Consider the following 13732-nt stretch of genomic DNA (forward strand, 5'->3'; position numbering starts at 1 on the left):
AGAGATCTTGGATGAGCTTTGTTCCACAGCAGAAGTTGTTTATGGCAGGGAGAGCCCACGTTGCCCAGGCTGCTTGCATACACAGCTCTGATCTAGGTAGGATGAATCTGGGCCCTAGTCCTTGCTCTGTTTTATTGCTTTGTGGTGTTCTAGATGGAGCACAGGTGCCCTGAAGCTAGTTCATACCAGCCTTCATTTGCAAGACCTTAACTACTTATGACCTTCTTTCTTATCATTGAATTCTTGAGACTTAAAATGTTTTAACATGCTGCTTTGATGGAATGACTGAGTAGTAACTAATTCAAACCAGTACCAGGGCATGCCAAGTGCGGGCACAACTGGGAGCAGGAGTAAATGGCAGGAGCGATGCGCACTCAGAGCCCAATCGCAGAGATGCGGTGTGACCTTCACACTACCTACGCTATGAGAATTTGGGGTGTAGAGCAAGCAGTCCCAAACAAAAGGAAATGTTAATCAGATAGTTGGCCGGGAGGCAGTGAGAGAACCTACAAAATCAAATCCCACATATAAACCCATCAACAAGTTATCAGGGAGGCTGAAACAAGAGAATGTGGATAGGAGGGAAACGCTTTGTAGTGCGCTCAGCTCTGTTTTTTCTCAGACTTTTACAAATTAATGGGCACTTAATTTTTATTTCTGCGTATTCTCAGAATTTGTTGAGGTCTTTCCAGTTTTATCTTCTGCACTGTGGAAAAACAAACTGTTCTAACAGGACACTGGATTCTTGACATGTATTAGGTCCCTTTCATTATGAGAAATGTACGTGTGTATGAAATCTTTTGCTGATGTACTGTATTTTTTTTCTGGTTAATATATAGCATTATAAGAAAGTGTATGGTGGGATCAAAAATTTGAAACAAAGTGCAATACGCTGGTATTAGGGCACTTACATAAAACAAAACTCTGATAATAGTTTAATATCCCTCCCATGAAATATGTTGCTTTTTTCTTTTTCACTGGCAGTGAAATTTTTCTAAAATAAATGAATAACTGACTTTTATTTTCTGTCTTTTCTTTTGTTCTCCCATTCACAATTTTGAAGTGATCCAGAATGCAATTCTTGGGACACTGGAATGCAATCAGTACTTTGATACCCCGCAAAGACTTGTGTTATGATGGAAGACATGAGGGAGGGATTTAGGGTAAAGTTAGCTTTGATTTCCTAAAGAAAACATTCTGCTATTGTAGTTGTTAATCAAATACTGAGAGTCTCTAGTTCTCTTTTTTTTTTCTTTTTTTTCTCTTTACCTCCTCTAAATGCTAAAAGCCTATGGCAGGGGGATGGGGTGAGGAACACAAAAGAAATACTGTTTGTATTGAAAGAAAATACAGCAAGTCTGCGTGAATATCTAGAATTTCTCCTGTGGATCTTTTGCGTATACATTAACACACAGCTGAACTGCAAATCCAAATCTCTTTACCTACAATGCTGTGTTCATTTAGAAGATGCTTGTTTTTCATTCATTTAACTGAGGCTTCTATCTCCCTCCATTCCCAAGATGACTGCAACTTCTAGTATGTTAACATCGACTTGAGTGAGCGTTAGTAGGCGATGTTATGCTTTTGTATAAACCTGAATACTCAAAAATATTTAAGCATTATCCTGCTTCTCTCTCAAAATATTATATCTTAAAATTCATTGAAATTAAGCTTTCCCAGGAGATTTACTCTTGTGCCAATTCAACATGAATTTTTGAAGGTGGTGTGTGGAAAAGTTTCACATACTGCTTTCTTTGTGCATTTGCTTTCATCTTTACTATCCTTACTAGTATGTTTTAGAGAAGCAAACAACTGACTACTCTGTTCATTGTGGCCATGGCATCACTCACTTTAAAAGGCACGTTGTCTTATTTTCTTTACCGCACAACGTGTGGGGAGATGAAATTGGAGGGGGGAAGAAGTTTGGAAGACAGGTAGGGAAGTCAAGGATTAGTAAAATGCTTGGCTAACAGCAGTGTGTACTCACCAGAGTAGGCATTCCTTGTCAGCGGAGCAGGAGATGTTCCTGCGAGTTCACAGTATGCATTCAAAGAAAACAAATTTTTCCAGACCTTTGCAGGGCTGGTGTGATTATCTTCCTTCTGTATATGTTTATATATACATGTGAAATATTAAATAATAAGTTACAAACGTGGTTGATGTTTCTATAAGCAGGAAATTAATAGTAATTACTTTCAAATCATCTTCTGAGCCATAAAGATCTCCTGTCCTTTTGAAAGTGGAATTATCCTAGTATTGTGAAAAGATTGTATTACTTTGTTTTTCATACATCTCTGAGACAAAAATTGCAAAGTATGGATTTTGTTCTTTGAATCTTTCAGTTATATCTTACCTTCATTTGGGTACTGTTTAGAAATCTGAAAGACCTATTGAGTCTTCATCTTGTGAAAATACCAACTGACGTGTCCAAAAGTCAAACAGAAGGGTCACGGTAAAGATTTATTATGTGAGCATTGGTCAGTGTTCTAGCAGATTTCTTGTTTGTTCTAATCACAACATAGCATCTGCTAATGCGACTTTAAGCAGCTTGTTTTCTCTCTTTCATGGTAAAAGCTCAGCATAAACAGCAAGCCAAGTAGACAACCTCTTGGTACGGAGTGCTTCGTTTTATTGGATGGAGTCATTCTTCCATTGTACACACTTGACTCTTTAAATACTGGAAACTTTCCAAGAATTAGAGACTTGTTAAGGCATGGATGTTACAAAGACCACTTTTAGCAGCTTACAGACAAGAAAAAAAGATGTAAGACATGCTAAAATCATAGAGGCTATTCCTTTTGCATACATCTATTCTTTTGATTTCAGCAGTAGGTTAAGTCATCGTCATTAGTAGATAAAAGGTCTGAAAAAAGACTAGAAGAATGGCATTTGCCATTGGGTTTTACTAGGAGTATTCAGCTAAGAAAAAGAGAGATTCAACAGTACAGGCAGCTCTCAATTATCCGGCACAATAAGGCTGGCATAGCTCACACAATCCGATACGTATGTATTGGAGTATAAAACCATAGTTAATATATTTACCTCTGGAAAAATTGTAAACAAATTTTCTTTCAGAAGCAGATTAAAAAAAAAAAAAAAGGTAGGTAGAGCACAGCCTGATACAAGAAGCGTTTATCCTGCACTTCATTCCTTGTGGCACTCTGTTGTAGCTAGAGGTGTCAGGAGGAAGTGTGGCCGTGTTAAAACCACCCTCGTACTCGTCTCAGATGGTGGTTTCACATCCAGCAGCTTATGGGCTTGATATTAACATGTCCTATAACATAGGAAATTCTGTTCGTATAGAATTTTATGTCTTGATGTACCGAGCAAATCGCTATGAGAAGGGCTATCCTGTTTTTCTTAAAGTGAATGGCCTCGTGAAAAGCACTAGGAATGTAATACAGTGTGAGGGATAAGGGTGTTTGGTCAAACACACACTGCTTTAAGCAAATGAGCCCTCTCCTCCCACTACTACTGCCTTCCTGGCAGCTCTGCTTGCATCATGAGAAGTGGAAGTGTTGGGATGTAGGGCAGTGGGGAGCAGGGACTTGTGCGAGGGATTCCTGCACTGTCTCTCTTGAGATTTAGGTACACTTTAGAAAGTGTTAAAAGAGACCATAAATGTTTTAGTGATCTTTCTTTTTTCAATCTCCATAAAAAGATAAAATAAAAAGCAAGCATCAGCTTGTAATGTAATGCTATTTCTGTCTTAAAAACTTCCAGGCTTTCAGGAAAATAGTCTATGTATGACAGCAAACACTTGTAGGTGTAGTTATTTAGCATTATTGCTGTTATTGATATATCTACTTGATCCTTGGAATAAAACTAGATGACAATAAAAGTTCTAAACAATTTTAAGAAACACAGTGCTGAAATAGCACTGTCTGAGTCACCTTGAAAATGGTGAAGGTGGATTCCACGTTAATTATGCCAACACCATGTTCTTTGGGAATTCTAAATCTTTTTAGATTTATTCCTTCACCTACAGATTTATTCCTTCACTTACAGATTTATTCCTTCACCTACAAGCTCTATCGTCATTTTTGACAAGCTGGTTCCGTTCTGCTGTGATCCCTACAGCACAGAATGTGCAGCAATGGCTGTTCGTGAGCATGCATTTCCCAACACAGCCGTGCGTGAGAGGTTCACAGGTCTGAATTTCCAATACATGAAGTAACTCCTCCAGCTGATCTCATACAGGTGTACAGGATTCAGTAATTAATGAAAGAAGAGGACTGAAAAAACATTAAGATCCCAAGGTGATGCTGGATATTTGGTGGGTAGAGCTGGAGAATGTTTCCAAGAAAACTAAACATAGCGGTTACGGAGCTGCATCATAATTCAAATTCTACTTTTGGTTGATTTTCAGATTAAGGCTGGCGTGTCCTATTTGTTTCTCTTGTGTGAATCTTAAGTGGCAATCTCACAAAGTGAGAGGTTGCAGTTTCCATCACAGAGTCAGCCAATCTGACCCTTTTTTAACAGCTTGGCAAGTGTGTATGAGAACAGAATAGGCAAAAAAGAAATCCCGAGGAGATTTTTCCATCCAACGAAACGAAGCTGAAATCTAGAATTTCCAAAATGCAGAAAGTTGTCGTTACTTTTTTTCCTCTTGAAAATAAACTTTCAAAACTTTTTTAAAGTTAGCTTTCAAAAGTTTGGCAGACGCTGCAGCGTTTCGGTATCATTGAACTCACGTCAGGAGCTCAGTGTTCTTCCTGAGCCAGGTCCTCCCCTGGCTGTAAGCACTCACAGAGGGTGTAGCCGTATATCACGGCTGGGCTGATTAACTGCGGGCACTGACCAGAAAGGCAGGTCTTGTTTTCTTTTCCAAAACTTATGCCTTCCCCCTCCACGATCTCAGCAGTATTGCTAGGCTGACCCCTAACAGTGAATGAGTTTAGAGAACTAAAACTGCAGAAAATGAACACTTAAGCAGAATAAAAAGAGGAAAAGCACTTAAATTAATACAGATGTACTGTAAAGCTAGACTTTGAGCAGAGGGTTCCCCTTATCAGCGTAATGATTACTTACAGATTATCTGTAGTGCTGCTGACAATAATTGTCTTGCCCTCCGTTTGCTGCCGTGTTTTCCTTCCTCCTCCTTCGTGTTAACCCTCGTGTTCATGGGGTTAGTTGGATCAGGGAGCAGATCCAGCTGACAACTAACATAGCAAAAAGAAGAATCTCACAAACAACATTTTCAGCATAGCAAAGCGCGAGGACGAGTATGTCCATCGTGGCAGCAGTGTGCAGATTTAAATTTCCTTGAGTTTGTTTTGACATCACCTTGTGAATGTTCATCTAGAAGCAGCTTTCTTTACCATTTCATGGACCCTTAACTGGTGTACTGTTCCGGGTTCAGAGACTTGCTTGAAGGGTAAAATCCTGAAATGACATGTGGCAGTCCAGCCAGCTCATCATCAGCCTGAGCTTTGTGTGTTTCCAAGCACTGTGGTATCACTTCTGAGAGGGACGGTGAGACAGAGATGTAGGAAAGACGTCAGTGTTTGCAGCGTGTGATGATGGTTTTGCTTTTCTCAGTTCTCAGTGTTTCGGCTTTGTCCTATTTGGTTTTACTTCAGTATTACACTTCATTTGAACGCAAATCCTCTAAGATACTTGGGATGTACGCTTTTTGCACGTGAGCATGACTAATTACAGTGAGCTACATCCGTAAGATTAAGCACATCTATGTTCCCTGATGAACCTGGCTGTGCCGAGGAAATGGCATTCTAGCCTCTCCAAACACACTTCTTGTATTCCAATAGGCTCAAGACTGTCTTTGAAGATTTTCTTTCATTCAGAAATGAGATTCAATGCAATGCATTCTAGCCTAGCTTTTCTCCCTCCTGTTGTTTTCTTTTGGGATTACTGTTTGGCCATTGTTCAGTTCAGGCCATACTCAATTGCCCTTGTAATTAGTGTGGCGCTAATAACCCTGTCCTGACTAATCATGTCTGCTCTGATTTTCTGGGATTGTTTTGACTCTTTCAGCTCCAACTGGCTTTTGGGGGGAGTTTCTGACGTTTAACACCTCTGCAAACAGTGTATTGCAGTTATGAACAAGCTGTTAATGTGTTAAGTCATAGCCATTAAGTGACAGTGTTATTCTGACTAAATACGACAGCCTAAAAAGTGAGTATCGTTGTCTAGGTCAGTCGCCCTAGGATCCCTTCATAGACACTGGAGCTCTACTGTTCTGCTTGTGGAGGAAGAAGGCAGCGTGTTTCCTTGCAAAGTGGATGCCTGCGTTTGTTCAGCTGATTTGTGCCATAAGAAAAGTGGGAACAGATTACCTAGCGACTTTTGATTAGGCTTCTCTGCTTTGCTTGGAGAGCTGGTTTAGGTGTCTGTATAGAACTGGGGGTGTAGGACTGGGGTCTTAAGTTCGTGTTTATCTGTGGAAGTGGAAATTGATGGATACAAACAGAGTTTGAGGAGCTCCATCCAAGGCTGAAGTCAGGAGGAGCACCGATAGGATGTAAATGGTTAGCTGCACATCACAAAATTTGCATCTGTGCACTAGTGCTTAAGACTTTCAACTACACAGGAATATTAATATTGCCGCTATATAGCATGCTACGGAATCATCTGCTCATAAGATCAGCATTTTCATTAGTGTTTGGAGATTGGCAGTAATCACGAGGTTTCTTTCCTTCTGCCTTTGTAAACGAGGCTGTGCTCCTTACTTCCTGCACAGTTCTTGGAAGCAGGCATATTATCTTGTCTTAGCTTTGCACGTTCTGTTTGACAAGTTCAGTCTCTTGTTTGGCCAGATAATTCATCTTGTAATAAAAGAAAGAATCAGTTTACCTTCCATAATCCAGATTCTGGTTTATTTCATGGTTTTGTTTACAGCAAGTTTGTTTAAAGCTTCAAGGACTGATCTGTGTAGTTCTTGGCTGTCACTGTTCAAGGGAATAAAATTAATAGCCACTCCCTTTTCAGTCCCTAAAGCATTTTCTTTTTCAACAACCTTTTAAGGTAGGTCCCACTGGGTAGCAAATCAGAGACAGAGCTCTGGTAATGATTAAAATAAAATGTATCTTACCTGTCCGAGCTTGATTAAGCTTTAAATGTCTTTGGCAGAAATAAAAGATCAGTAAAAGTTCGTTCTTAATGTATGTATAAGGAATACAAAATGGAAAAATCAATGTAAGATTCTAGAGTTTAAGAACTTCAACTTTTCAAGATTCTTCTCAAGTCATTCCCTTCAATATCAGCAGAGGCATTTTTAGTAGAACAGTCATTTCCAGTGCACTTCTCAAAATCTGAAATATAGTCCTCTGCGTGTGTTGCAACTTATGATAGAATATAAAGTTAAGAAATATGAAGTAGGAGTTACATTAATTTGGCTGTGACATCTCAAAGATGCTGGTATACACTACCTCTTTGGCACGAAGCATATGCTTAATTCTAAGCACTTGAATTAGTGATAAAAATTGCTGGATATTAAGTATAAGCATACATATTTTGAAGACTTTACGTGAATGCATAAGCTTTATGTTGTTCCCCAACAGGTACTACTTTGACATTCTCTTAAATAAGACTTTTTTCACCTTTTTTCCAGGTGTTTACCTCCCATGGACCTACTGTGATCATGCCAACCTGGTTCTGTTCTCGAGAATGGTTTTATCACGTGGGAAAATTTGATGAGGGTGGAAAAGTGAGTGATAATCTAATTCAGAGCCATTTGGATCCGTTCTGTGTGTTTTGGAGCTTAGGGGTTTTGTTTCTACTGGTTTAAGTGAGGTTTTAGGGCTAGAACGGGTGGTTCTGATTTTTTTTTTTTTTTTGAAAGCCTTCATTTAATAGTGCTATAAAGAAATCTGCGATGGCTATTTAGTATTTTATTATTTAAACCACAGCTTAACATTGTTATTCTTTTTACAGGCTTCTAAATGGAGCTCTCCTGTGCTCTGCAGTGTGTTTATATATTATATATATGTATATTACATAAATATATACACACATGTACATGTGTGTGTATGAGGATATACAAATATTATCCTTTGGTCTGCCAAAAAAAAAAAAAAAAGTAATTTAAAGATATGGCAGATGGAAGAGAAGTGTTTAGAGTGATGAAAAGATTTGCCCTTACTTATGTGATGGGTAAGTGGCAGAGCTGGGAACAGTTCCTGCCTCCCAGTACAACCTACATTTGCTGACCCATGCTCTTATTTTTTTTTTTTTAATATAATTCCTTATCATTGTATTTTCATTCTCTGAAGAATACATTTGACTTAACTTCTTGGGCATTGTAAATAAGCTCAAAAAAGAAAGCAAGCTAAAACACAATAAGAACAACAGCAAGCCTAATGATAAAGATCAAGGTTAGATTGAATGGACTATTGTTCTCTTTTCTTTGTTTTTACTTTTGATTTTCTTTACTTTGTTCTGTTTTTTTTGTGTGCGTTTCTGTTTTTCTGCTTCTTTCTTTATTGCTTTTGCTTTACATATAATCACGTAGGAGCTATGCCACCAGTTATTTAGATGTAATAAGTCAACAATCTTAATCCTAATGATTTTTCAGCAGCCATGTAAGATATGTCCTTCAAGTCTTAAAAATTAGCACTGATAAGTTAAAAATTTTGTTTCTCCCCATCATGAACTGTCCAACATGTTAAAATTCAGACTCTGGCTAATACGGAGGACCTTCAGCAAAAATACCCTTCTAACATGGGTTGCAACAGGCCATGAGCAGTGAAGTCAAACCTTTGTCATATGAAGGTTTAGAGGAAAATCAGGTCCTAAATTGTTTAACATTTAGCACTGTAAGTATTTAGTATTGGTCTAACACTTTTCCATTTGAAAATAATTTCAGGCAGAGATTTTCTGTATGTATCAATAGATTGTTATAAAGTGGTGCTGTTAGGAACCAGTAATGAATACTTGAATACTTTTAACGGTCTTATTCATGCATGTGTATGTTCTGACCTGACCCATCTGATTATATTAACTTGATCACTTCCATCTCCATTTTTGAGTTACTGTTTAACAGTATGACCTCTTAAGTGTCATGTTGCTGCAAATAAACACAGAAGCAGGCCAACAAATGTCCACATTTCAGCCTTCTCCATTTGCTAAACTGTTTGCATGCCAAAAAGCTGCATTTCTCATTTGGAATTAAATCCAAACACCTGTTCTTCATATTTCAGTGCTTAGTACAAATGGAATATAGTTCTTCCGTGGAAGAAATGGTGATTTGGTGTTTATGTTAATAGTATGGGTGGACTGATAGAATATAAATATGTAAGCTGTGATGTAATCTTCTTTTATTAGAGGTAGGTATGCATGTATCTCTCTGTCCATCCAGGCTTTATGCAAAACAGATTTTTCTAAATGCTTACAAAATGTATTTAGAAATAAAATTCTTTCTGGTCAAGATCTTTAGATGTTGGAAATATATTCCTTTGGTCTCTGTGTCAATGTCCAAGCACAACGCCAAGCAGTATTTTCAGAAATGGTGAATAAGAACCCTGGCAGGTTTGCTTTATGCACCAATTACTAATAAAATGAAATTGTTGAGGTGTTTTTTTATGCAACCTCTGAGATACGACAATTAAAGAACTACTTGAAGGTAGCTGATTTTATAGCAAACTCTAATTATGTGCTGAGACTAAGGTAGCGCAATAGAAATGGCCACAAGCCCAGAAAATAACTTGGAGGAGGGGAGTTATGTGAACCATATTTCTGACATTTTTTTCAGGAAAATGAAGGGAAATTATCTTCATGTTATCCAACTGATTTAGTTAAGGAATGCAATATGTACTTATTGAAAGAAGTTGCAGGAATTTACTAAACCCATCAGAAATTACACTTGAAAATTAGGGTGTGACATAAGCCGCATGATTATTTTTGCCTGTATACTTTTTGGTGTCTTCTAACAGCTAGTGTCCTCGGTGAAAAGTCATAACTGTGACTAAAAGCTATGCTCAGAACAAATCTACAGGGTCTTGTACAATATGAACAGCAGATTTTGAGGCTATATAATCTGTTAAAGTAAGGAAAAGGTCATTCACATTGGTAGACCTGTTGTCTGCTACTTCCTAAGCAAAATTACTGGTTCATATATTTGATACTGCACTTCCATTGCATGTAAAACCAGCATTTTGTAGTTGTGGCTTGCTGGCCTTGTGGACTTCTACCAAAATGTATTCTTCAGAGGGAACTTCAGAATTTGTTCATTGTTAATGGCCAGGTGAAGATCACTGGGAAGGCAAGTTGTCTTTTGGCAAGTCATTCTTCTGTTTTACTTGTTTGTCAGTAATGGCACTACGCTAAAACAACCTGGTTTGTTGCTTTAGGTAAATGTGGTAAGAAATCTAGGGTACAATAAGAGCCGCCTAAGTGAGCATTGCTTACCTGTAGGCTCCTCTGTATGCAAACGTGGCAAATTGTGTAGTCTTGGCTATATTCAGGGCGTATTGTTCTTGACATCCTGACAACACCATGCCATGCTTGTTTTTTTCTCTAGAGTTTTAATTGGTCTCAAATTTCAACGTAGAACAACATAGAAAAGCTTCTCTTTGAACTACAGCCTGTCACCTCTGTATTTAACCTTCCTTTTTAAGGGCATGAAAAGTAAAAATAGAATGGTTGACTTAAAGTTCTAAACTAATCCCAACTTGTAAACAGGGGGAAATTATTCTTAATGAGCCCCAGAAGGAGTAGCATGTTATAAGACAGTGGCCTTTTTGAATGCAACTGTGCTTCAGAACAAAGTGCCAGAAGCTTGGTTTTGATAAAGGGTCACAAAAACAGGAACTGAGGAGGTGTCAAAGTATGCTATGGTGCAGAGGAGGCTGTAGCACATGCTGCAAAGCTCTAAGGTAATTTAGGAGTCTGTAAGGAGGTAACTAATACATTTTTCCATTTTTCTCTGCCAGAGCACTCCAATATTCCCTCCAGAAAAGCAGGCAGTTACAATAAGGCATGAAAGGTAAAAGGCTAAGTAGGATTTTTTTTCAAAACGTAAGCTAAAATACGGTCAGTCTGTCAAATAACCTATCAAAATGCTCTGGAGAAAAAAATCTGGATAAAGCACAGGCACTAATGTTTTTGGCTTGGTATCGTTAAGGCTGAACAAAGATCAGTATTTGATCCAAAAACAAATGAAAGTGATGGAGCCACTGATAAATTATGCTTTATAAGCTGTTTGAAAATTAACCCATACTCCATGCCTAACGACATTACTGCTAGTCTGTTATTAAATATGATTTAGAATTTACCACATCCTTTCCATTCGACATCCCAATCACCTTTTTTAACTGAACTTCTCTGTGCCAATACAATTGGATGAAAGATTTTTTTTTAAGTTTCCTCTAACCTGTTATTTTCCAAACAATGAAGCAAATTTACCATTATTACAGGCTTCAGGTCTTATAACTAAGGCAAAATGATTTAAAACCATGTTTGGATGGGAACCAAAAGAGGGTGTGACAGATCTGCAGAGAGACTTAAGTATATCTTGGATAATCCTGAAGAGAAGCTATTAATAGCAATTTAATATGGAGTTAGCTTGTGGCTAGTCTGCTTTCACACCTTTAGTGGCTATCCTGAAAGAAGTGAAAGTAAGGAACATTTTTAACTAATCGTAATTTCTTCTTGAAATAAGTAATTTCAATTAGAAGTTCCTGAAAATACTGAAAGATAGATAATTCTTGATAAATTGCTTTAGTTGTTACTCCTTTCCATTTAAATTAGAGGAGAGCTGCAATTTTTACTTAGTTATAGCTGTCAGCAGCTCTTCCTGTGAGCACTACCCTTTGAGCTGCAGGTGAAGCTGAGCAAGAGATTTTAGTGCCTGGCAGAACAGCATTTGTTTCTAAGGAAAAATCCTTCATTTAAGAGGGTGTGTTTTGTGTTCACCTTCGTGCTACCAACCCCTCTGCATGCGTTAGTTCTGCAAATCCAAGACTTAGCTCAAGACTTTGAGGAAATACTCTTGGACAGCTGTTGGCTTAAGTGCTTTGAAAGAATAAGTAGTTTGGTTTTTACTCAGCAGCTCAGTTACAGGAGCTGAGGAACAGCATTGCACAGAGGGCAACTCTTTCATTAAAAGCCCCCCAGAAATTGTTGATCAGTATTCTCATCCTCCAGATTCTTGTTCTCATTTTAGGAACCGTGTAGGCTGGGCATAAGATACCGACTACTGATGTGGAGCTGCAAATTTGTAGCCAGAACTGCTTGTTGTAGTGCTAGCTGGCTTGCAGCTCCTTGCCAAGGACACTGTAGCTGGAATTCAGTTTCATGCACAGGGATCTGCTAGGAGTATGAAATGAAGAGCTGTGAGGAGATCAGAAAAGAAGAGTCATGCAATGATTACTTTGGTCCCTGAGCAAGGAATTACTTCAGTTCAACTTAAGGTCTGCCTGACGTCCCACTGTGCGTACAAAATCAGTCCCCTCATCCATACAGACAAGTGTTAACACCACAAGTGATACCTGTCCAAAAAACTGGGTAAACACAAAACCTTCCCCTCTTTAGTAGCAACATGTTAAAGCAAACAATTTATCTGAATGTGGCTGGTGCACGCTGCTTAGAATTGAGCAGGTGCAAACTGCATTTTTCCCTAGGAGCTGTAATCAGCAGCTGATCAGCACAACCTTGAGTGAAGCAGGCCGATGAGTTTTTCCCTTCGTGCAGCAGGACATAAAGGGTTGGGTTTTGCCTATAATGTGGAAAATCCCGTTTGTAGTTCAGTAACATGTAAACTGTGCAATTCAATTATATTTATTAAAGCTGAAAGCTATTTATGTGGTAGCCTGAAATGCTAGATTGTTAATTGATACTTTTAGCTATGGGTATTCGTTTTCCAAAAATATACTAAAATATCCCTTTAAGAATTAAGCAGCCTTTTCTTTGAAAGTTGTATTGTTTGTCAAAGATTCCTGGTGTTTAAAATGCCATCTGGATCCAATAATGTGGCTCAATTGGCAAGAAACTCTTGTATTGCACCAAACTTACACGCTCAAGAGCCATAGGAAGTCCCATCCCTGCAGGATCTATAACACAGTCAACATCTTTCCTCCCCTGAAAAATGTATGTCAATGCTGCTCCTTTGTAATGTGAGAGGCCACTGCTGAGCAATACAAGGCACCTGCTCGTTCCTAGGGGTGAGTGTACTTTATTTCAAAGTATTTCTGCTAGCTAAAGCAAAAGAGCACTCCAGACCCAAACAGCATTTTGGAAGATCCTTTTACTTCGGCAATAACTCTCATTTTTTAATATATCAGTGGTTAAGTTGAATGATGTAAATGCATGTCCAAAAGAAAAAAAGAGTTGCAGTTCTGTATGTGATGTAATGAAATCTCCGAATCAAAACAGGACTGCTGCAGCAAACCGGTACGTGCTGCAGCGTTTGTGCCCTGCCTGGCACGGTCTGTTGTGTGGCTGGGAAAAGGTTCAGAGGAGGTTTAATCTTGCTGCTAGCTCTCAGTAATTTCATGAAAGTTCAGAATAAGAAAAAGATAGAAAGGGCTATGAGATAAATGCAAAGAATGTGTTTTTTTCTTCTGTACTGATGCCTGTGGTTGCTGTCCGCTCCTCCAACCACCCCAGGTTTTCACGGTAGGCTCATGTAAAGTATTAATTGCACAAAGTTCTCTAAAAGTTTTCTTCTGTATCTGAACTCAAGGTAGAAGTCAGGCAAGTAATTCTGAAGATGAACTTACAGATCAGCTGCCCTTACCAAGCAAGCCGATCGGAATCCATTGCGTTTCTGAAT

General features: G+C 38.5%; 1 protein-coding gene across 8 annotated transcripts in view; it reads left to right on the plus strand.

Annotated features, from left to right (window-relative positions):
- Positions 1-13732, plus strand: part of B3GNTL1 (UDP-GlcNAc:betaGal beta-1,3-N-acetylglucosaminyltransferase like 1) — a 127517-nt gene that overhangs the window by 78418 nt on the left and 35367 nt on the right. For all 8 annotated transcript variants that reach the window (XR_004755142.1, XR_004755143.1, XR_004755144.1 and 5 more), the window contains one exon: positions 7574-7669. Coding sequence is in view for 2 of the 8 variants with exons in the window: in XM_035342383.1 (XP_035198274.1) it covers positions 7574-7669 (96 nt within the window). In the remaining 6 variants the exon portion in view is untranslated. The remainder of the gene's footprint in view (positions 1-7573; positions 7670-13732) is intronic.

Source organism: Oxyura jamaicensis, chromosome 18 (assembly GCF_011077185.1).
Source record: "Oxyura jamaicensis isolate SHBP4307 breed ruddy duck chromosome 18, BPBGC_Ojam_1.0, whole genome shotgun sequence".
Taxonomy (NCBI): Eukaryota; Metazoa; Chordata; class Aves; order Anseriformes; family Anatidae; genus Oxyura; species Oxyura jamaicensis.